The sequence below is a fragment of the Cupressus sempervirens genome, chromosome 6 (assembly GCF_028749045.1).
Source record: "Cupressus sempervirens isolate cs-2001-9-10 chromosome 6, ASM2874904v1, whole genome shotgun sequence".
Taxonomy (NCBI): Eukaryota; Viridiplantae; Streptophyta; class Pinopsida; order Cupressales; family Cupressaceae; genus Cupressus; species Cupressus sempervirens.
Window position 1 is genome coordinate 72,422,875 of NC_143123.1, and position 26,360 is coordinate 72,449,234.

General features: G+C 33.0%; 1 protein-coding gene across 1 annotated transcript; it reads right to left on the reverse strand.

The window, feature by feature from the left end:
- Nucleotides 1-21,208: 21,208 nt before the first annotated feature.
- LOC149551208 (protein STAY-GREEN, chloroplastic-like) lies at nt 21,209-24,820 on the reverse strand. The gene is made up of 7 exons (XM_089789645.1): nt 24,205-24,820; nt 23,640-24,013; nt 22,948-23,112; nt 22,618-22,785; nt 22,109-22,160; nt 21,716-21,810; nt 21,209-21,553 (listed from the first exon to the last, which is right to left on the reverse strand). The coding sequence occupies exons 2-7, from the start codon at nt 23,892-23,894 to the stop codon at nt 21,422-21,424; spliced, it is 867 nt and encodes a 288-aa protein (XP_089645771.1). The 5' UTR covers nt 23,895-24,013; nt 24,205-24,820; the 3' UTR covers nt 21,209-21,421.
- Between the last annotated feature and the right edge of the window lie 1,540 nt (nt 24,821-26,360).

Sequence of the window (26,360 nt, forward strand, 5' to 3'; positions counted from 1 at the left end):
GGTGGCATCAAAATTTTCAAGATCTTCCATATTAATTCATCTTCTTCGTTGGTTCCACCATGAGATTGAATTTTGTACCAATTTTTTATATTATACCAATATAACTTCTTACATATTCATCTTCCATTATTTTAGCATCTTAAAATGCACATATCCAATTTTGCAATCTCATTCTCTTTGCATGTGTATGACCTTCAAAAGTGTATTCTAATGCTTTCCAAATTTCATAAATGTTTCAAGTGACCTTACCTGACTATATTCATTCTCTAGAAGAGCTGATAATAGAGCTTCTATAGCTCCCATGTTTCACATGAATAAACCTCTCTTCTTTGTTGCATCCTTCAAGCTTTTCTTCTTCAATGATTTTCTTCTTACTCTTTGTCAAAACCCAATAACTTAGACCCATGCATAACTGATGAGTCTTCATATTCTCCTTCCAACTGTCATAGTTGGCCCCATCAAATCTAAGACTATTTTTTCTAAAAAGATTCAACATTGATCTCCCAAAGTTGTTAAACTTATCCTTCAAGGACCTGATGCTCTGATACCAATTGTTAGAATATATAGTCCATTGATATAACTGGGGGGGGGTGGTGTTGTGAATTAATTATCCAACTAATATCAAAATTATCAACCTTAAACAAACTTAATCATATGAGAAATATAAACTAAAACCATAACAAGATACTCATACATAATAACACCATATATGTTAACTAAGGAAACCCTTGATCAGAGGGAAAACCTTGATGAGCATGGTACCCCCAAGATGATGTAGTAATATAAATATTTCTTGTTAGAGGATGGACCTTGTTAGGATTCTATGAATACATTCAATACATATGAGTCCTTGTTAGGAGACTTTAAATCCCTATTAGGAGATTCCAACCCTATTAGGAGTTGTAGAACATAGTTGGGCCCATTGATCAAACAACTTCATGGGCAAGACCAATTAACCCATTGTACAAATGATCTTTGTATTATTCCTTGTAGAATAATAGAAATGAAATGTACTTCCTTCCTCTTCTTCCATCCTGTCAATTGGACCTCTGCTCCTTTTGATCTTGTAACCATATCACAATACTCGCATCCAATAACCCCTTGGATTTATTACTCATATTTGGTAAGCACTCTACTCCTTTTCACACTTCGCACTTCATAGATTTCCACACACTTACAAATAGAGAAAACATCTTTCCTTTATACAATATCTTCAAAATAATTCCTTGAGTCAGCCTTGAGGCTTTCCCAAGCAATTATAATAAGAAAATTAGTAGATTATAATTACAATATCATCATTAGCTCACGGTCTATACAAAACTTCACACATGTGATACTATGGCTTGCACACTTGCTGACATCATCAATAGACTATCCTCTATCACTGCCTGATTGTGAATCTTCTTAATGCATCTCAGATCTAAGATAGCAAAAAAATATTAGGAACTATTTTCCCAATATTCTATCTCTAAAATATTCTTTGTAAATCAAGTACAACTTATGTATGTCTTTGATAGACTTTGTGCACTTGACCACATCATCAGGACACATTGTAGAACATGTCCATGACTATACATCACCAAAAAATCAAACCATTATCTATACCATTTAGATATTTTTCTGCTACTCAGCTAGTCTTTATAGAAACTATGCTATGTTGACATCAATGACAAAAATAGTCATGAATGCAAAATGTCAATACTCTCCAATGCTTAGGATACTCCCCCAGAGTAGTATTGTCAACATTCATGCTAACAGAAAGACCTTATCATTACCCTAGCTCACTTATAGGACTAATCAAGGATCACTCTCTGGATTTCCTAGGGTTCTCATTAAACCTCACCAAAGGAGATTTTTCTAACACAATACTCCTTCCAAAGGTTCCCACTATCAATCTACTTACCACTGTGCACCCACTCCAAGTCACCACTTCAATACACCACATCTACACTAGCTTCTTCAAGGACCTCAACCCTGGTATAGTAGGTTGTAGGGATCCTATCTAAGTTCATTTGACAAATCTTTGTACCTTCTAGATCATAGTTTTCCATGTTTTCTTATCGACATGCTCAAAACCCTTGTTTAGGGGTAGTAGCCCTTAAGCCCCAATTAGGCATCCTTATAAACCTTTTCTCAATTAACTCACAAATTACCTTAACAAGGCCCCACACCAACCTATGTTCCTGATACCCTTTTTAGAGTACTTGAATATTTTCTAGGTCTTGGACCCTCAAAGTGTCTATATAGTGCCTTCCTAGAAAGGTGCCTATTTATAAGGGTTTCAAGTTTACCCTCATCATCTGATCTTTCATAGCATCAAGAGGTGTTCAAATGGCCTCCAGATTCCCTCAACTCCAGTCATATGGCCTTCTCTCAATTCACTACACATTCTAATTCTTGATTAACACAAACCAATCAAATTTCTCCTTCATTTGAATTATGTGAGCATCAAGTCTCCCAGTCGGGTAAACCTGGTCTTCTCTAGGGCTTGATGGTAAAAACATAAAACCATGACAAAATGACTCCAAAATAAATATTTATAATTTTTGTATAATTTTCTAGCTAATTTGAAAGGGTTGTGATGGTTCATCCAGTGGAACTCAGTCTAGAGCAATTTTTACACAACCTACTCTAACAAAACCAGTGGACAAGCTTATAAGAATGAATTTATTTCTCTTATCAAAACAAGTCTTGGAATTCTCAAATATTACACCAAGTTAACTATTAATATAAAATTCCTAAACTACAATAGATCTTCATGAATCGATCCATTGAAATAGAGATGATAGAGTTGCAAGGTGATTGTGATAAAATTGCTCAAATAGTTTGCTTCATTCAATCTCCAAAATATGTACAATTGAATTCCAACCCTTCATCTAAGTGTGAAATGATCTTATATGGCTCTGAAATATGTGTCCCAACTATTAAAAATATCTTATAACTACTTCTAACTATCTTATAACTACTTCTTGGGTCATTGGTGCAAAGTTGGCAATTGTTGTTAATGCAACTTTGCAAAGTTGTAAAATTGTCATTAACAATTTTTGCATTTTTAGCATTTTGTCACTCAAATTGACTTCCAATAGGTCCAAATTGGTCTCTTTAACCTAGATAGGGTAATTTTACATAATTTTACACATTTTGGGTTCAAAGTCAATGTTTGACCAAGTTTGACTCACCTAGGCAATATTTGACTATACATGCCAAATTATGCTAAACACTAGGCAAATATTTACCAACACAAGTAAGTAACCTTCTATTGGCCTAAACACACCTATGGACTTTATCCTAGTCCTTATTCTTTATTGGCTAGGCTTGGACTACTTACAAGCCAAAATGGTTAGGGTTAAGCCCAAAACCCTAAGTATTCTTGCATTACTATTGGATGCTATTTTATTTTCAAAGTTGCCAAGACTTATATTTTGAATATGGACCTAGATACTTTTTGTTATATTTTTTCTAATCCAAGTGGCTTCTCTTTTATTTGGACTATATATTTAATAGTTTATATTTTTCATCAATGATTGTGTGTGCAAGAATTAGAAGATAAGAATCTAATAGTTACATGCCAATATAACCAATAATACACATGAATAAAGAACCTTTAAGTTGAATATAAGACATAAAGATTTAATGTGTTTCACCCATTCTTGAGCTATGTCAAAGATTCTAATCTTATTATCCAACAAATATAAAATTATAGTCAAATACATATAAAAATACGTGATTCAATCTAGAGAAATGATTAACAATTTAACTGTGTAATAAATGATGAGTGTATAGTGCTTGCTTGATTAGTCACCACAAACTAACAATATACCTCTTAGGTGGTGATTAGGCCCCACATTAAACAATGTGTACCAATCCTCATAGTGTTGGTTTCAATATTAGTTTTCCTCTAATGATGGTTCTATGTAGTTATTTCCTTTTCAAAAGCTTTATTATAATGTGTATGATTGATTTTTATGTATCTTATGAGATATCTATTTTGAATTTTCTTTTCTCTTGGTGTCTCTTGATGGTGTTTCTTGGGAGGAGTTACATCACCTACATTGCAATGGGGGGTCTGTTAGAATATATAGTCGACTGATATAACTAAGGAGTGGGGGGGGGTGTTGTGAATTAGTTATCAAACGATTATCACAATTATCAACCTTACACAAACTTAACCATAACAAGATACTCATACACAATAACACTAGATATGTTAACTAGGGAAACCCTTGATCAAAGGGAAAATCCCGGTGGGGATGGTACTCACAAGATGATGTCCTTGTTAGAGGATAGACCCTATTAGGAGTCTATTAATACATTCAATACATATGAGTCCATATTAGGAAACTTTGAATCCTTATTAGGAGATTCCAACCCTATTAGGAGTTGTGGAAGATAGTTGGACCCACTGCCCAAACAACTTTAAGGGCGAGACCAACAAACCCACTGTCCAAACGATCTTTGTATTATTCCTTTTAGAATAATAGAAATGAAATGTACTTCCTTCCTCTTCTTTTTTCCTATCAACTAGACCTCTTCTCATTCTGATATTGTAACCAAATCACATAACTCGCATCCATTAATCCCTTAGATTGCTTACACGCATCCAATATGCACTCTGCTCCTTTTTGCACTTCTCACTTCATACAACAATCACAACATATTGCAAACAAGGAAAACATCTTTCCTTTATACCATATGTTCATAATAATTCCTTGAGTCATCCTTGAGGCTTTCCCAATTAATTATAATAAGATAATTAATTAATTACAATTACAATAGCACTATTGGCTCATAGTCTACACAAAAATTCACATGTGTGATACTAGGGTTTGCATACTCATTGATGTCATCAATAGGCTTCCTCTATTACTACTTGATTGTGCATCTTCTTACTACATCTCATATGTAAGCTAGAGAACAAACATTAGGAATTGCTTTCCCAATACTCTATCTTTGAATTGCTCTGTCTAAATCAGGTAAAACTTTTATATGTCTTTGAATTAGACTTTGTGCACTTGATCACATCACCAAGATGTTGTGTCGAAGATGTCCATAACTACACATCACCAAACAATCAAACCATTCTCCATACCATTAAGATATATGTTTGTTAATCAAAAAATCTTTATAAAAACAATGCTATGTACAGATCAATGACAAACACAGTCATGAATGTGACATGTCAATGCTCTCCAATGCTTAGGAAACTCCCCCAAATTACTATCATCAACATTTATGCTAATAATCTCCCCCTTTAGCATTGAACGATGAAAAACCATCTAACTTCTAAGAATACCAATCAATGTTTGGTTGCTACTATTGACCAGCATTTGTTGTCCACACACTAAAAAGTCTCAATACAATAGGTTCATACTCCTACTTCTTAGACATCAATTTTTTACTTCACATTAAACAATTCACAATACATTAGGTGCATATTCCTGCTTCCTTTCATGAATCTTTCTGAGTCTCTCTAAAGATATATCTCTCATCATGCATATTCTCTCCCCCATATTTAGGATTTGTTCTCTCCCCCATACCTTAGGAGATATTTTTCATGCATTCTCTCCCCCATTGACATAAATGTCAAAGGCCTCAATCTTAAAGTTTACAAGAATACCAATTGTTACATAATAGTTGTTAATATGCTACTCCAAGTCTTCAACCAGCTTGAATGTCGAAAGATACTATTTAAAATCAAATACCAAGAGTCCTCAATAAATCTACTCATCACATATACTCCCCCATATGGGATGCATCAAAATCTAGTCCAGGATAACAATAGTGCTATGTACCACTAGACTAATGCACTATCTACATCATCTATTGAGAAGTAGGTAGGGGCATAACCCCAAGCATACCTCTAAAGTACTCAAATATATATTTAGGGAAAGGCTTCATAAAGATATCTACAATCTAATCTTTAGTACTCATGTACTCAAATTTGATCTCCTTTTTTGTTTCTTTCTCTCTCAACACATGATACGTAATAGATATATACTTAGTCTTAGAATAAAATACATGATTCTAAGACATAATCACTATACTTGTGTTATCACAGTAAATAATAATAGGTTCTTCAAACTCAATTATGATATCCTTCAACACATGCTTCATCCACATAACTTGATTACAGTTATTTGTTACTGCAACATACTCTACCTCAATTGTACTTTGAGAAATGCCTGTTAGAAATAGGGAATACTTAGAGCAAGAAGGGGGGGGGGGGGGTGAATCAGTATTCTACAAAATTTTGTTACCAAATGGATATTATTTATTACTTTGAACCATACATAAGAAAGTAAACAAGTAATGTTGAATAGTAAGAGTAAGCATGCACAAAGAGAACTCATAACAACATATTTTGTTAACTAGGGAAACCCTGGCCAAGGGAAAACCTCGAGGGGAATGATGCCCACAAAGATATATATATATAAGGAGACTTTGAATCCCTATTAGGAGATTCCAACCCTATTAGGAGTTGTGGTACAATGTATGCAAGAAGAGCTCACTGCCCAAACAAGTAATTTATCCTTTAAGTTCCTGAAATACAAAAGTGTAGATGTTGTAACTTCTTTCTAGTTGATCTCTGACCTAAACTCAATCTCAGATCACAAAATCAGGTTATCAAAAACTCACTTTTTTTATATGATACAAAACTTTATATTCATAACTTTCATACATAACTTCGGAATAAGCTCGCAAGATATCTTTGCATAAATACCATGCCTTTTCACAAATTGTTGCTAGGTCAGCTAGGACCTAAATAAACTTACCAACTTAGAGTAAACATCTAGGATGTCATCCGTAATTGTCCAAGTAATTATTTTGCAAACAAAATAATTCCTTTACCTTTCATTCTATTGTTCAATACACAATTATACTGGTAAATCTTAAATATCTCTTTTCTGTATTGTTTATACTGATGTATGTGGTTATACACATCATCATAAACATGTATACTATTTCCATATAACCTCTCTCTAAAAAATATCATCATATAAACAAGTTATACTTCAAATATTGTTCTTTGTTCCTTTCTGCTAAACACATAACTACATTCACTAGAACTTGAATAATAAGTGTCAAATTTAGTATTCCTACAAGAAACATTAACCACATGTTCAAATCACTTCATTCTTCCTCCATATAACCTTGCTAGTCATAGTATGACATCAGCAACAAGTTGCATACAAAATAATACACTATTTTAAACCATTTTCATAATTAGACAATTTTTTGAGTACTAAAAAGCTAAGTATCATTATTTCTAAGGTTTTCTACAAGAATGTACATGATGTGTTGCCATTAATGAAAAAAATTAAATATCAATCTCCCACTTTGGCATTGAAGGAAAAAAAAGTAGGGAAAAATGGCTAAGTATCAAAACTTTACCAAAACTTACAACATTACGACACTTACCATCTATTACAAATGCTCCATCTTCAATTAATTTCAAATGCTCCCCCTTTTGATATGAATAAAAAATGCATAACTTACTTACAATTTTCTTATACAACTTCTCCCCCTTTGACATCAAGGACAAAGGTCGAAATGTCCAAAAAAATTATCAAAAAGTTTTGTTTAACTGCTGTCAAAAGCTATCAAAACTTGTCAAATTTTTTGTCTTGCTTCCTCAAGCTGATATCATCTTCTTACAATCATCAAAAATTTCCTTTATACTATCCATACCTTTCTCCTATGTGTCCTTGGCTACTTTAGTAGTAGTGAGAATTGCACATAAGGCATATGATGCAATCTCAACTACATTAAGTTTAGAATATAAGAAATTAGAATAAGTGTCCTTTATTTTAACACATTCCTCTAATTGTCTCTCAATAGATTATAGTTTCAGAGCTATAGATTGTCTAAAATTGGATAATATTCTCAAAATTTTCTCTTTTTCAAGTTGTAGTTTCTTGATGCCAGTGTGAACACCAGTAACTTGTCCTTCAAAATCATCAACTCTACTAGAGGGTTTTTGTAACTGACATGTCAAAGCTTCTAGCTCACTCAGTTTCCCTTCAATCTTATTATCCAAAACTTTAGTCAACTTGTGAGATAAAATATATTTGATGTACAGTACCTTGCCATCTTGTTGATTTCTTTAGAGTTCTTTGATACAAGTATCAAAGCTCAACAAATCATTCTTTGTGTTTTGACAAATAGTGCTAAAAAGATTAGCATCATGAGAAATTTGAACCTTAGACTCTGCAGCACTTTAAAAATATGTAAATTCATCATCAAAAGATTTTACTACTACTTTGGCTCTTTGTTCAAGGTATGCTTCTGTATGTTTGGTTGCCAAAGTGCTATGCAATCTATTAGTCACCTCCATTAATGTCCTTTGTAGACTCTTGACTTTCTTGTTCTCTCGATCAACTTGGTTGAAGATGAGATCAAGTCAAATTGATCATCATCACACTTGTAAGGTTGGCAAGAGACAGTGGAGTGCATGAGCTAGATGCTTTAGTCTCATCTTCCTTCTATTTCTTCTCTGTTGTCTCCCTTGTTTTTCTCTCTTCTTCTTCCTTCTCGTCTTTTTTCCTTCCTTTCCTTTTCTTTCTTTTCTTCTTCTAGCTTCTTCTCTTCTTCCTCTTCTTTTCTTCTTTCTACTTCTTTTCCTCCTCAAGCAACTTCAACTTGGCTTCTTCAACCTTTTTCTTTTCCTCTTCTAACTACCTTTTCTCCTCTTCAATTAGTTTTAATTGATCTTGAATGTTTTTGGAATGGGACTTAGTCTAATCAAAACTTACAAAAGGATCATCATCGATATTAATAGTAACATTTGTTTGATCTTTTTCAATTGTATCACTATTTACTAACACTTCCAAAGTTTCTCTGCAATGGTAGGTGTTTTTTTTAACTCAAACATCATCTTGTTGATTATTGTAGTTGTTTCACTTATTATGAAATTCTTCTCACCTCCCATAAATAGAAATGGCCTCATCTTACTTTGTAATTAAGGTGCTAGTTAGTTCATCAATTTCCTAATTTCTTCTTCATCGTTCGTTTTGCACATAGTTCTTAACATGGATTTTTACAGTTCCATTTATTCTTCACGAACTAGTGCCTTCTTTTCTATAAGTTTGTTATAGACTTTCTAATTCAAAATTCCTTTAATATCTTCAAGTTGCAAATTATTAAGAATCATATATCTCATAGTAGAGATATCATTCTGCTCTCTCTTAATATCATTGTAGAAATTATAAAATTTATTAATTTGCACAAAGTTCTCCTCATTGAAAATAGTTGTGCTAATCTTTTCTATCTTTGATTTTTAGGGTTTCCTTGTTTTACCTACTGATTTTTTAGAAGCAATAATATTTTTAGGTTGTTTGACTTCTTGTTCATCTTCTTCTTCCTCATTGGATTCTTCAATTGTCAACAATGTTTTCTCCCTTTTCTTAGGTTCAATATCTTGTTGCTTGATTCTTTTTGACTAGTGAGTTTTAATTTCTACTAGACTTGCATACTTCCTTTTGGGTTCACTAGGTTGCTTGGCTGATACAACATCATATGGTATGCTTTGCTCTATAGGAGTTGCTACAATAGATACATTGGATGCTTGACCAACTGATAGAGGTGGTACATACATCACACCTTGTTCACCAGTTTTTTCCAGTCCAAAGATTGTTTTTCTAACTACCTATGATTCTCTTTTTGTCATACTGGCCTCAATCAATGCTTTCTTCATCATAGTCTCAACCTTCTTTTGATATGTTTTTTCTAAGGATGTCTCATGAGTTGACTGAGTTATCTCTTCATATATTCCAAATTTGTATGAGGCTTTGTCCTTTCTGGAGTTTAATAATAGATCAATGTAACCAATAGCTACGTCATCACTCAATTCATAACCTAAAGGTTTAAGAAATGTTTCCCTTGGTTCTACTACTTCAACATAAGTTAGGTTTGTATCTACCATAAAGAACATGTCATCCTTAAGTCTATCAACAATTGCATGTGCAATTATGAATCTTTGTTTCATTTCATTTTAGAATGTTCTCATAATCAATTGCCACTATCCAAGATTTTATCTACAGTATGCCTTTTGCATACATCTGTTATCTTATCCATAGTACATCTTTCACTACTCATGATCTTTAAATGAAGTTTCAAATTCCGGTGTTGTGAACAAGCTTAATTTAACTTGGTTGAATCAAACTCGATTACTAACTTCAATCTTCCTTTCTCTGCATCATCTAAATTTTGCTCAAATCCAATAGTTAATCCCTTTACAAATGTCTCATCAAGTTCTTCTCAAAGTTCACTAACTACATTTCTTTGATCTTCCTTATCTTTGTTAGTTCTGAAGTTCCTTCTGTCATTCAGAAGTTTCTTCCATTGTTCCTTTTCTCCATTCTGCAATACTTCGCTAAATATTTGAAATTGTTTCATAACTAACATACTAGGGTTTTGCTTCTAGGATTATGTTGATCAATGGGTGCTTGAATTCTAGGCTATGTGTCAAAAGTTGTTATAACACATGATCTACTTTCTTTCTTCATAAGGTTTTCTTTCTCTTGATGTCCTCTTATTAGATCTTCTTCTATCTGTAGGGTTAGTATTTCCAAACATTCTACTATTCCCTTTATCATTATCATATTTAGCTTTCTTAAAATCAATTTCTTTATGACCAATACCATGACAATTATGATAATAAAAATTTGTAACATGATTAAATAACTTATTTGTACAATCTTTTTTCATATGACTTATTTCATTACATGAAAAACATATACTTCTAAATTCGTACCTAGTTTCTTTAGGAGATTCAACTTGCTTAAGTCCATTCAATTTCTCAGTTTCCTTGTCTTGTCCAACTTCTTTAGATTTATTAGAAGATTAACTAGATTCAATCTTATCATCATATTTATCTTTTTCTTTTAGATCTGATCCACTTTCAGGTTTCTTTGTAGACATGCTAAATAGGTAACCATGACCAATCTTATCATAGGTAGGTCTTTGTAGTGACATTTGTTCATCAAATTTTTCTCTACTAGAATAAATCTTTTCAAGTTGTAGCTTGCTTTGAGTTAGTCCACCTTTCACAATAGTGTTGTACTTTTGAACTTCTTCATGATCTACTTTTAATGCTTCAAGTTTAGATGTCCTCTTTGCTAGATTGGTTGTAGGATCTAAATTTTTAGTTTTCAAATTAGATTCAACTTTGCTAGGATCATTCTTCAAACCCAACTTTAGATAGGTAATCTTCAATTCATGCTTCAAGATCTTATGCTCTATTTTTAGCTTTGAATATTCATCATCACCAATTTCAAATTCAATAGATTCAGGATTGGATTTGAGATGTTCAATCTTGTCCTCCAATTGTTAAATGTACACTTTGGAGTCTTCATAGCTATTTCTCAGATTATCTCTTTCTTTAGTAAGGAGCTCAATTTGTTCAAGTGCCTCTTCAAGGTTCTTCATCAACTGTTCCATATTCATAAGGATCTTACTCAAGTTGTTAAGCCTCTTCTAAGTAATTGAGGTCTAATACCAATTGTTAGAAATAGGGAATTCTGAAAGTGGGGTGAATTGATATTCTACAAACTTTTGTTACCAATTGGATATTATTTATAACTTTGAACCATGCATGAGAAAGTAAACAAGTAATGCTAAACAATAAGAGTAACCATGCACAAAGAGAACTCGTAACACCATATTGTGTTAACTAGGAAAACCTTGGCCAAGGGAAAACCTTAGTGGGAATGATGCCTGCAAAGATATATTGATATATATATTCCTTGTTAGGAGTCTATAAACACATTTAGTACATAAGAGTCCCTGTTAGGAGATTCCAACCCTATTAGGAGTTGGGGTACAATGTATACAAGAAGAGCTCACTACCCAAACATGCACTTTCAATTACAAGAAGAGCTCATTGCCCAAACAAGTAATTTATCCTTTAAGTTCCTCAAATACAGAAGTATAGATGATGTAACTTCTTTCCATCTGATCTTTGACCTCAGCTTGATCTCGGATCAAAAAATTAGGTTATCAAAAACTTTCTTTTTGCATATGATACAAAACTTTGCATTCATAACTTCTGAATAACCTCACAAGATGTTTTCACATAAATACCATGTCTTATCACAAATCGCTTCTAGATCAGCTAGGACCAAAATAAACTTACCAACTTAGAGTAAACATCTAGGATGTCATCCCCAATTGGTCAAGTAATTATTTTTCAAAAAAAAAATTCCTTTACCTTTCATTATGTTGTTATGTACATAGTTATACTAGTAAATCTTAAATATCTATTTTTCATACTGTTTGTACTAATGTTCACAGTTATACACATCATCATCAAAATGTATACTATTTCCACATAACCTCTCACTAAAAAATATCATCATATAAACAAGTTATACTTCAAACACTATTCTTTGTTCCTATCTAATAAACACATAACTGCATTCACTAGAACTTGAATAACAAGTGTCAGAGTTAGTATTCTTGCAAGCAACGTTAATCACATGTTCAACTCACTTCATTCTTCCTCCATGTAACCTTACTAGTCATAGTATGACGTCAACAACAAGTAGCATAAAAAAAATACACTGTTGTAAACCATTTTCATACTTAGACAATTTTCTGAGTACCAAAAAGCTAAGTATCTTTATTTCCAAGGTTTTCTACAAGTATTTACATCATGTGTTGTCATTAATGACAACATTTTCATATCGTCATATAGCCAATTGTCAACAATGCAATCTTGTTTCTTGCTTAGTCAAGAAACCTTTCTTCCTCCAAGATAGAATGGTCCACCACTGGCGCTCCTTTTTTCATCCATACGACTTGCCCAAACCACATCAGTATATGAACATTGAGTGAAATCATTCAATCTATCATACCAAATTCCATAGTTAGATGTTCCTTTCAGATATTTGAATATCCTCTTTACTATTGCATAATGATACTCCTTAGGATCAACTTGAAATCTAGCTAGAATCCCAACTACATATGCTATGTCTTCTCTAGTGTGAGTCAGATACTGTAAACCTCCAATCATGAATTTGTTTCTCTTCTACTCTACTGCAAGTGTCTCATCTTTGTTGGATAACTTGTGACCAATTATCATATGTATACCAATAGGTTTACAACTTTCTAAACCAAACCTTTTCAATAAGTCATTCAAGTATTTAGCTTTTGAAATGAAAATACCATCATTGCTTTGTACAATTTGTAATCCTAGGAAAAACTTCATTTCTCCTATCATGCTCATTTCAAACTCATTCTTCATCTCTTTAGCAAACTTATCACTTGCTTCATCATTACCTCCAAAAATGATGTCATCAACAAATATTACTATTATCAGTAAACCATTCTCAACTTCTTTCAAATACAAGTTGTTATATGTCGTACCTTTAGCAAATTCAAGCTTTGCCAAATAAATGTCCAACCTTGCATACCATGTTCTAGGTGCTTGTTTGAAACCATATAGAGCTCTCTTTAGTTTTCATATTATGTCTTTTTCTTTTGATAAAGGAAAACCTTCAAAATAATAAATATATACCTCTTCTTCAAGTTCTCCATTCAGAAAGGTTGATTTAACATCCATCTAATAAACCTTGAACTTCTTATTTGCTGCATAAGCCAAGAACATCTTTACTACTTCCATTTTGGCTATAGGTGCATATGTCTACTCATAGTATGCCTTCTTGCTATGAATATCCCTTTCATACAAATCTAGCCTTGTTCCTCACAACTTTGCCTTGCACATTCATCTTGTTTCTGAAAACCCATTTGGTTCCTATCACATTCTTGTCTTAAGGTCTAGGAACTAACTCCCATGTATCATTCTTCACAATATGCTCTAACTCTTGCTTCATTGCTTGAATCCAATGATCATCTTTACATGCTTCATTTGTGCTCTTAGGTTCAACTTAAGATATCAAACATATATCTTCATTTACTTTTTTTCTTGTCATTGCACCTTTTTCTTTGCTTCTAATTGTCTACTCAGGAGGATGATTCTTTGTCAGATTCCTGTTAGAGGTAGGATTTGGCATCTCAACTCTTATCTCTTCTCTAGGTTTAGATATATGCTCTCCTCTTTTATCAACAGTTGGCACATCATTGTTAGTCTCAAAGAAAACTTTAGCATTTTGTCTAACAATTCCAGAAGTATCTTCTTCTTCATTTGAATTATAATCTACCATCTTTTCCTTAGTTCCAAAATTTTCATCAATCCTTACATTTTCTTAGAATCATTATTCTCAAACAACATTGCTCTTATTGGTTCTACTACTAATTTATTTCTTCTTTTAGCAATGTAATTATGCTTAGGTGTTCTAGGTGAAGATAGATGTCTTTTGATTCCATTCTCTTCACAAAATATGTTAAACTCTCTAGAGGTGAATTCTCCTCCTCTATCTAATCTTAAACACTTTAACACTAGATTCATTCTCAACTCTATTTTTAAATATCTTAAACCTCTCAAAAGCTTCAGATTTTTCTTTAAGAAATACTACCCACATCATTCTAGCAAAATTATCAAAAAAAATCATAAAGTACCTTTAACCATAGAATCCTCTTGTTCTAGAAGGACCGCTTAGATCTATGTGAATGATCTCTAGCTTCTCTGTGGTAGTGAACTTCTTGCTAGGAAATGATACTTCTCTATAGCAGTGAACTTTTTGCTTAGAATCATCATTCTCAAATAACATCGCTCTTTTTGGTTCTACTACTGATTTATTTCTTCTTTCAGCAATGTAATTATGATTAGGTGTTCTAGGTGAAGATAGATGTCTTTTGATTCCATTCTCTTCACAAAATATGTTGAACTCTCTAGAGGTGAATTCTCCTCCTCTATTTGATCTCAAACACTTTATCTTAACACCAGATTCATTCTCAACTCTATTCTTAAATATCTTAAACTTCTCAAAAGATTTAGATTTCTCTTTAAGAAATGCTACCCACATCATTCTAGCAAAATCATCAACAAAAATCATAAAGTACCTTTCACCATAGAATCCTCTTGTTCTAGAAGGACCATTAAGATTTGTGTGAATGATCTCCAACTTCTCTGTGGTAGTGAACTTCTTGCTAGGAAATGATACTTTCTTATGTTTAGCCAAAATACATTCTTTACACACAATATTAGTAGGCTTTGTAATCTTAGGCAAGTCTTTGACTGCAAATGTGCTACTAACCTTCACTATATTATCAAAGTTTATGTAACAAAATCTTCTATGACACAACCAACTATTTTCCACTTTAGCTATCAAACATGTCATTTCAGTGGGATTCAATTGAAATACATTACCTCTAGATCTTGTGCATGTTCCAATCAACTTACCATCTCTGTCTTTGATAATGTAGGTCTTCCCAATGAATTGCAACTGATAACCCTTGTCCACCAACTATCCAACACTCAAAAAGTTATGCTTAAATACATCAACAAAATAAACATCATCAGTGTTAGTTTTACCATGAAGAGTAATGGATCCAATTCCTGTTATATGACAAGTTGCATTGTTACCAACTCTAACAATATCTCCATCATGATTCTTGAACTTAACAAACTTATTCGTATCACCAATCATGTAATGTGAACAACCACTATCAATTATCTAATCCTATTGTTTCCCACTTGAGAAATTAGAGCTCTTTCTTCTCTAATTTCTCTATCAAGATCATCTTCCTTGATAGCCACAATTCTAATTCATCATCACTTTCACTTTGACCTTTCTCATCAAATTCTTCATCTCCATTTGCATACGAATATTTTTTATCTCCATCTCTTCTAGGCTTAAAATTTCCCTATATGTTTTCTTTCTTTTAGGACATTTAGATGCATAATGACCAAATTCATTACAAGTCCAACATTTAAAGATTTCCTTACCATCTTTTCTTCTTCTCACAAGAAGGGCTATTCCTTCCTCAATCTTCTTGTCTTCATCGGATCTGCTGCTGCCAATGAAATCTCCATGTGTGCGTGCACTCCTTGTCAGATTAGGTTGAATGTTCAAGGCACTGAAAGTTATTTTGACTTTTGTTGGATCTCCAAACTACCTCAAATTTACTTCTAGAGATTCTAATCTTCCAAGCAACATTTCCTTTGTTAAATCTTTAGTGCAAGGCATTACTAGCTGAATCATCTAAGCTACTTTCTTGAATGGCAGAGTCAAACTTTTCAAGATCTTGCATATTACTTCATCTTCTTCCTTAGTTCCACCATGAGACCAAATTCCTACAACAATTTCTAATATTCTACCAATATAACTTCTTACAGGTTGACCTTCCATCATCTTAGCATCTTGAAATGAACATATCCAATCCTACAATCTCATTCTCTTTGGATGTGTATCACCTTAAAAAGTAGATTCTAATGCTTTCCAAATTTCATAAGATGTTTCAAGTGACTTTACCGAACTGTATTTATTCTCTAGAAGAGTTGATAGTAAAGCTTCTCTAGCTCTCATGTTACACATGAATAGATCTCTCTAATCTCCATTGCATCCTTCAAGCTTCAACAATTTTCTTATTGCTCTTTGTCAAGATCCAATAACCCGGGACCCATGCACAACAGATGAGTCTTCATCTTCTCCTTCTAACTATCATAGTTGGCCCCATCAAATCTATGACTATCCTTTCTGAAAAGATTTTTCATCGATCTCCCAAAGATGTTAAGCTTATCCTTCAAGGACCTAATGCTCTGATACTAATTGTTAGAATATATAGTCCACTAATATAACTAAGGGAAGGGGGGAGGGGGCGATGAATCAATTATCCAACTATTGTCACAATTAACAACCTTAAAAAACTTAACCATATGAGCAATATAAACTAAAACCATTACAAGATGCTCATACACAATAACACTATATAAGTTAACTAGGGAAACCCTTGGTCAAAGAGAAAACCCTAGTGGGGATGGTACCCACAAGATCATGTAGTAATATAAATGTTCCTTATTAGAGGATGGACCCTGTTAGGAGTCTATGAATACATTCAAAACATATGAGTCCCTATTAGGAGACTTTGAATCCCTGTTAGGACATTCCAACCCTTTTAGGAGTTGTGCCAACCCTATTAGGAGTTGTAGAAGACAGTTGGACCCACTGCCCAAACAGCTTCAACAGCAAGACCAATGAACCCACTGTCCAAATGATCTCTGTAGTATTTCTTGTAAAATAATAGAAATGAAATATACTTTCTTCCTCTTCTTCTGTCCTATCAACTAGACCTCTGCTCCTTCTGAACTTGCAACCAGATCACATAACTTACATCCAATAATCCCTTGGATCGTTTACATGCATTCAGTAAGTACTATGCTCCTTTTCACACTTCACACTTCATACAACAATCACAACACACTACAAACAAGGACAACATCTTTCCTTTATACCATATCTTCATAATAATTCATTGAGTCAGCCTTGAGGCTTTCCCAATTAATTATAATAAGATAATTAATTAATTACAATTACAATAGCATTCTCGGCTCACAGTTTATACAAAACTTCACATGTGCGATACTAGGGCTTGTGCACTCACTGACATCATCAACATATTGTTCTTTGTCACTTCTTGAGTATGCACCTTCTTACTTCATATTAGATGTAAGATAGTAAACAAACTGTTAGGATTAACCTCAAACAGAAATAATAGTTACATGCAAATATAACTGATATCAAAAAATAATAGATCGCACATAAGAGAACACAAGACACCAAGATTTAATGTGGTTCACCCAATCCCTAGGCTACATCCACCAACAACAAGTCTAATATTATTATTATCTAGTGATTACAACCTGATTACAATATGTAATCCCTTACAGCTCAATACTACTGCAAGAACCAATTTTTGCATCACACATTATGAAAATCCCTAACCTTAAGCCTTTTATACAAGCTTTTTGCCGCTTATAAAATTAGGGCTAGAATAATAGAAAATAGTAGCCAATGCCTTTTACAATATAAGATCATTTTTGGCTTCAGGGGTGCTGCCCCTGAAAACCCCCGCGAGGGCATTGCCCCTCAACCCCACCCTGTACTATGAAAGGGAGCACACCTAAGGTGCTGCCCCCAAATCCACATAGAAATAATATGGGGAGAAAATTGCACCGAATAAACCTCCAAGTTTGATTAGGCTCCACATCACAACAATCTCCCACTTGGAGACTAGTTAGGCTCCACAACAATAACCTCCCACTTTGAGACTGATCATAGCACTACTAAACATGTAGCTCCCACTAGAATATCAAACCACCCTAGACTCTGTTGTTCTTTTATTTTGTTTAGTCTAGAAGACCAACCAACGTTGAAGAGGAGTTCAATTTCTCCTTTGTTACTACCTTGGTAAACATATCTGTTGGATTATCATTTGTATATATATTCTCCAGCTTTAACTGTCCATCACCCAAAATTGATTAAATGAAATGGTACCCCAACTGTATGTGCTTAGTCTTTGAATGCAGAGCCAAATTCTTTACAAGATGAATGACACTCTGGCTATTTGTGAAAAAATAATTATCCCTCTGTGGATGTCCCAACTCTTCCATGAAGAACTGAAGCCATACCATCTCCTTGCCTACCTCTGTAGTAGCAACATACTCTACCCATTAAACTTGTCAAACCTTAACTTACCCTCATCTGTCATCGCTCCCACTCAACTATGAGACTCCCACTTAACTGTGAGATCTTCCTACAGAGGATTGCAAAAAAAAATTGATTACAGTTTGGCTCTGATACCACTTGTTAGGATTAATCTCAGATAGAAATAATAGTTACATGCAAATATAACCAATATTAGAAAATAATAGATCACACATAAGAGAACACAAGACACCAAGATTTAACGTGGTTCCCCCAATCACTAGGCTACATCCACCAACAGCAAGTCCAATATTATTATTATCCAGTGATTACAACCTAATTACAATCCATAATCCCTTACAGCTCAATACTACCTCAAGAACCAATTTTCGCATCACACATTATGAAAATCCCTAACCCTAAGCCTTTTATACAAGCTTTTTGTCGCTTACAAAATTAGGGCTAAAATAATTTTAAAATAGTAGCCAACACCTTTTACAATATAAGGTTTTTTTTGGCTTCAGGGGCATTGCCCCAAAAACCCTCATCAGGGCCCACCCTGTATTACGACAGGGAACGCACTTGGGGCGTTGCCCCTTGACCTTGTTTTGGGGGTGCTACCCCCGTACAAATAATATGGGGAGAAAACTGCACTAAATAAACCTCCAAGTCTAATTAGGCTTCACATCACAACACAAACATCAGGAACTGCTTTCCCAATACTCTGTCTCTGAACTGCTCTTTGTAAATTAGGTACAACTTACATATGTCTTCAACTTTGACTTGTGCACTTAAACACACCATCAAGACACTATGTCAAACATGTCCATAATTGTGCATCACCAGACAATCAAACCATTGTCAATACCACTAAGATCTCGGTCTGCTACTCAGTCAGTCTTTACATAAACCATGCTATGTTGACATTAATGAAAAACACATTCATGAATGCAACATGTCAATACTGTCCAATGCTTAGGAAACTCCCCCAAAGTAGTATCATCAGCATTCATGCTAATAGGGTTTTTGTGATTTTGTGTTTTGTCTGAAACTGAGGTCTCTATTTCTTTTAAGCCCAATTTATATTTATTTTTTATTTTTTTAATTAGCAATGGACTTAGGCATATTTTCAATAGTTATTGACCAAGCTATTGTTGAAGTGAACTAATCTATAAAACAAAATTGTTATGGGTCCCATGCTTTTGGCTAATAAATATCTTGAATATTCTTGCTTCTAAGATCAAGAGCTATTGTAAGGGGGTTTTCTCTTCCCTTTTCTAAAATCATAATTTTATTTCTCGTATTGAGGCAGAAAGAGCACTGATGGACTATTTTGATTTCCAAGGCATGCTCGTTGGTTTTTTCTTCTAATATTCCCATATAGGTGGATTTGTGTCCTATAGAGATGGAGTTCAATAGTGTTTCTCAAAAAAAATTGATGATCAAACTAATTTTTTAATGAGTGACATGTAGCATGTTACTATGATTATTTTGATCAAGGTCTAAGGTTGATTTCCTGAAATTAAGAAGATGGTTGATAAATAAAAAAGAGATCATGGCAATTTGAATGTATATCATATGTGTCATGAAAATGTTCTATCCTTTGTAACAAAGTAGAGCAAATATATGTGTGATGGTTATGTGAGGAAAATTGCAAAATCATCTAAATAATAGAACAAAATGGAACTAATGTGAAACAGAGGAAAACAAATCAAAATTGGAGTAGAGCTATGAATAAGATTTTTTATTTAAAGAAACTTGGGAGGGCAACAAATAGATGATAAATAGACAATGAAGGAAGGAGGGCGAGGAAATATTTGGCCATAGAGAGAATTTGAGGAAGTACAACTAAAGATACTTCTATTGAAAAAAATCATTTCGAAAGCTTCAAACCTTTTATTAGTTCCCGCAGATAGCATTCAATGCACTTTTACTTTTTAATTTGTTTGTCCAATTAGAACACTTTATTATTCAATTAGCTTTTGAGCTATAAAGTTCTCATATTTATTGTATTTAAAATAATTCAACTCAATATATTTATTGACAACTTAAGTGGTTGTTTTGTGCTACATTAGGGAGTGCAACTTTTTCCTTTATTTGTTTCTCCAATCAAAACAATTTATTATTCAATTAGTTTTTGCAACTATAAAGTCTTCATCTATATTATATTTGAAATAATTCATAAATCCATCTCAATTTGATTTTTTTATAATCTAGAAGAAATTATTATTCTTAAAATAAATAAAATTCTTCCTATTATAGTATTATACTACGATTCTTCCTCCTAAGCCACATGACAACACAATGGAATTGGTTTTCACAATTAAACCGAGACTTTAATTATAATGTCTAATTCAAACTTTGTCTATAATCACAATTTACAGCGATCACCATGGTCCTCTTCACCTCGCACATTTAATATCTATAAAAACAACAAACTTTTGACAGGAACATATAAAAGACCTAATTGAAATAGTTAGTAGTTCATAGATTGGAATTCAGTATAATTTAATTTCATATTTTATCGAAAAAAAACACATTAATACAAACTAAGATTTAAAATAAAAATAATATATTATAATTTTTTCTTTATCATATGTGATTTATCCATCTCAACTCTTATTTAATATAAATTAAATTTAACACATAAATCACTAAAACTCTCAAACAAAAACAAATTGTACTCAATTCCTCCACAATCCACACAATTTTGTCATATTATGTACTTAATAAAAGTAACTCCACCTTGAAAAAAAAAATTGGAATGGGCCCAATAGCATTATGAATGGATAGAATATGAGCATATATCTTTCAAAAATGAATGGATGACTCCAAAATGAAAGCCAATAGTGTATGAGAAGCACCATCCATGCATTTTAAGGTGAGGAACAAGATGGATGATGATGATGTCCTTCTATGGGTGGATAGCAGCATTCACACGGATAAGGACATCTTCTTGGCCTTTCCTTTCCCATCATCACTTCCGCTTTCACTTCCTTTGCTTCCCCCTGGATTTTTCACACAAAGGAAAACAAAACATCATTACATCACACTGAAAAGTTAATGCAATTTTCTTATCTTGTCATCTAACTTCGTCAGATAGCTTATCATCAATGTGTGATAGGAAAAGCTTCTTGGAGAAAATGAGAGATTGGGGAATCGAGAAGCACGTTGGCTGCATCAACCAGTGGACCCCAACATTCCACCGTGTCGTATTCCTTCACATTTGAATGGAAGTACACCCAAACCAATGCCTCCTCCAACCCTACCACAGTTTTTTTAAACTGTTAATCATATTTGATTTAATTTAGTCTGATTCAGCTAACTGATCAACATAACATGGATAATTTAAGTTGCAGAACAATCAAACTCTGTAGAATATGCTTCTGAATTCGACTGTGTTTGATTTTTTTGCATGAACAATTTGGATCACACTCCGTAATTCATTATCGGGATGAAGGAGCAATCTGTTTCCCTCTTCAAAATGCTCATGCAAAAAATCGAACACAATCAAATCTAAAAGCAAATCTTACGAACACATGAATTGTGAAGGGCGAGCAAACCTGGACAGCTGTTGAAAAACACTTCATCTCCATATCTGAAAGCTTCCAAAACCTGCACATTTCAATGCCCACAATTCATTAGTGCATAGAAATGTTTCACTATATACTTAAGATTGAAACAGAGATTTTTCTGAGGCTTTGTAGGGTTAAATGAAGTAGAATCAGCCATACTTCCATTTGAGGAACTGAGAGAACAATCAACCAGAGTTTTTTTAACAAGACATCCATCAAGCATACTGATACTCTTTTGTGGTTTCCATATGACCATCTTGGCCTAACGACTCTACAAGTCAGTGATAAGAGATTTCCATAACTTATGAATATTAAGAGAATGCATTTTATGGATTCAATTGTGTTTAAAAAAAATTTGTTTCTTTTCATCCTGAAGATAGATCTCAGAATGTGATTCAAAACATTGATACAAAAGTTGTGAACATGATTGAATCCAGAGACAACATTCTCTTGACTATGCAAGTGCTGTTAAGGAGGTAAGGAGGAAAGTTTTGTACCACTGGCAACTCCTTGCGAAATATGGAACATCTAAGCCTGGCCATGACATTAAGAAGCCAATGTCCTCCACTGATATGGCAATGTACATGCAATGACATTTTGCCTTGATCTTTTCTCCACTCTGCTACCACTTCATCTCTCTGCAATCTGCTATACCAGCCTTGTAACTGTAAATCTTGGATCATTTAACCAAATAAACATCATGATTCTTGTAAACCTTGAAAACCAAAAAACACAAAGTTGCAAACATAAAGAAGTGATTCAAAACTTTAAAGACTGTTGCAATGCATAGCTTCATCATGAAGGGCATATGATTGCGAAACCAAAACCTGTGCTTTGTTGATGGTTTGAGAAATTGTCAATGTTAAGCGAGCAGTAATATCGCTGTGTGTTAGAGTGTAAGTTCTTGGGAGAGGCTTCTCTTCGTCCACCCCCAAAAACAGCACATTCAACTTGGAAGCTTCAAATATTGCAGGCCCAAACAATCTTGCTACCTTCACACAAAATCAAACAAACTTAACCATTTTATGAACACACCCCATAACAGCAATCATACCATCATTGACACAATTTCCAGAATCCATAAAATTAGTTTGAATTGTTTCTGCGCTTTAATTCGGTGAGTTTTATTTGTCTTTGCTAGTAAATTTTCACAATCCATAAATAATGACAACAATTTCTGAGATTTGATTGTGTACATTTTTTTTATCAACATTTCAAATCACACTCTGGGATCTATCACCGGGAATGAAAGCTGAAAGAAAAATCTAAGCTTTTCTCAATTTGACTCTACTTTTTTCAATTTTAAGTCATGGTTATTGGTATAGAATCAGAAGCAATAAAGCTTACACAGTCTTATCTAGAAGAATCTAAGCTATCATAGATGGAAGAAGATTAATGCCATTAATAGATCAGCTGGGCATAAATTCTTAAGGGTAAAGCAAAAGCAAGTTTCTGCAAAAATTGAAACATGTGGCTGAAAACAACTTATTTCTAATTTTTCTTATCCTAGAGTTTTTACCAGAATGCTCATATATTCCGCCAAGCTAGGCTTGTCATTGATCTTCCTGTGTGCTGAAGGGGCTGCATAATCCTTCATAGCTGGTGTACCACCGAGGCATATAGATGAACTGAACAGCTTTAATCTTGTGACTCTGATTTGGGTAGCTCTTTTCTTTCTTGCCAAAACTGTATTAATCGCGAGGGGATGAACAACATTGAGAGATCCATAAGCATTGGTCTCATTTAGAGATCTGGCTGCACTTTGAGCCCACATTTGCTTCAACAAAACAATGGCAGATACAATTTCTATAATCTAGATGAGCTTTTTAGGTCTCCTCTCGTTTCTCTGCCATTATTTCAAGAATTTGGGCTGTACACGCAGGACAATACCATCTGCAGAACAACAGAGGAGTTAATGCCAAAAGAATGCTTTTAAAAGTTAATACATTGACAGAGAATTGGAATATAGCCTGCGACTATCCGCACAATTTCCATTAGTTGCAGTTAATTAAATAAATCCAAACAACTTCTTTCCAAATTCTAATTAATTATTGTATCTACATTCTTTGTACTTCATTGCTCACCCTGAAATGAGTCGTTTTAATTTCCAAGTTGTCATTTGGACATGCCCGGACACAAAGAAGCCAAGACATCATTGCTTTACCACTAAAATATTTGCTAAGGGGAAGTGTACCGATCTAATCCACTGAGCTCGGAGTGCATCTACGCCGTCCAATACAAAATCTCTGAAGGGAAATTTGTGCATTTAGTTAAGCAATGGCGATTTTCCTCTAAGAATTGCATGAATAGGGCTTTACCAATCATGCGGATCTGCAATTAAAAATTTGTTAGTAGTTTCTGTTATTATTATTATTTTCTTATTGAAATAGTGTTCTGTTTTTTTGTTGTTACTTTCTGCCTCTAACAATGGCCCAGGAGGCAGTCTTAAACAGTGATTAATCTGTGCTTGAACGGTCAAGAGTCAAATCCGTTTAAATAGCTGCTTCTGTTTGGTTTTTCACCAGTTAAAGCAACATATTTTTCATACAAAATACTTATTGAACCTTTTTTTCCGCTCTTTGATTAGGGTTTCAGTAGAATGATTTTGTTTTTTCATTGAAAAACTGCAGAAGAATACAAAGTAAACCCTAACATTCAACTGAAGCTGCTTCTTCAGTTGAATGATTACGGTTTCATATTGAATTTGCAGACTGTGAAAGGCATTCATATATGACCATGAAAGGGAAGGCGGGAATACAGAAGTCCTGTGGAATATTGTCAGACAGACGTAAGAATTTAGAATGTAACAGTCGCAAGAAACAATTTTTAAACGAATCTCGAGGATGCTGACTAGGTAGTCTACAGTTAATTATTGAGTTTCAATGCCAACCAATGTATGAAAAAAGAAAGTCTTGATCCTTGAGCTTCTATTATTGAGAGATATAAAATTGGCCAGGCATAATCATACGGTAAGCATTCTTGTTTATTGTTTAGTTTCCGTAGAACATCAAAAATAAATTTGTACAATTTGTACAACCATGAGGTGAGAAGATTTCTCTAATTATTAACCCTAGTACTATATTTTTTTAAATTAATTAGTTTAACTTTATCTCTTTTTTTTACACAATTATTTTATTTAAATTGTGAAATATTTATGTATTTGGCATTCTTAAAATTCATTGATGTTTTAACATTTATAATCAAATTTTAAGATTTTTTGATAAAAATAGATATAAAATCTTTCTATTATTTTAACCTTAAATCAACCCTTAGTAAACCTTAATACTATTTGTTCAAAAATTAATTAGTTTAACTCTATCCCTCTCCTCACACAAATATCTTATTTTAATTTTAATTTTTTTTTTTTTTAAATATATATATATATATAAAGCTTTATTACAAAAAGAAACCAATGCATATTTTTTATATATTTTGAAAATTTTAGTATTAAAAAATAATCTTAAAATTTGAATAATGATTATGAATTTAACATTTGTAATCAAATTTTTGTTTTTTTTTTAATTTCATATGCAAATCATTTACAATTTATAATTATTATTATTTTAAATAAAATAAATTAATCAACAGTTTATAGAATAAATCTAAAACTAAATCAAAATTGATGTAAAATCTTTCTAAAATAATTTCAGATGATATCTTTCTAAATTATTTTAGATAACATCTTTTCAAATCTATATAATTTTTAAATAATAAATTTAAAACTAAAATCACATTTCTATAAATCTCTAGATATATTTAAACATTTCTATAATTTTCTATAAAAAAACCTTAAAATTTGAAAGTTTTTGTTTTTTTTTTGTTAGACATCATTACATAGTTTAACAACATTCATTCCAATACCCAAATCAATGGAGGATGCAAAAAAAACATAAAATCCAAATGCAAATATGACATGAACAATATAAAGAGCAAGCAATATTCATTTTTGAGACAAGGAAATTTATGAAACAAACATAATTCATTACAATGGACCACAATGGACACCATATATGTTGGGAAATAGGCAATCAATTTATTTAAAACTATAAATCTTTTCCTTTTTTTAGTGAGAAAATTCAACCATCCCAATGAAATTTTAGGAGGTCCTCAAATAAGGCTTAGAAACTTTAATAAGAAATCACCTATAACCCTAATTGAAAAATGTAAAATGTTATCTAATAGTAATGGGGACACTTGCAAGGAACTTAGCAACATGAGATGTGAGAGCAATAGTAATGGG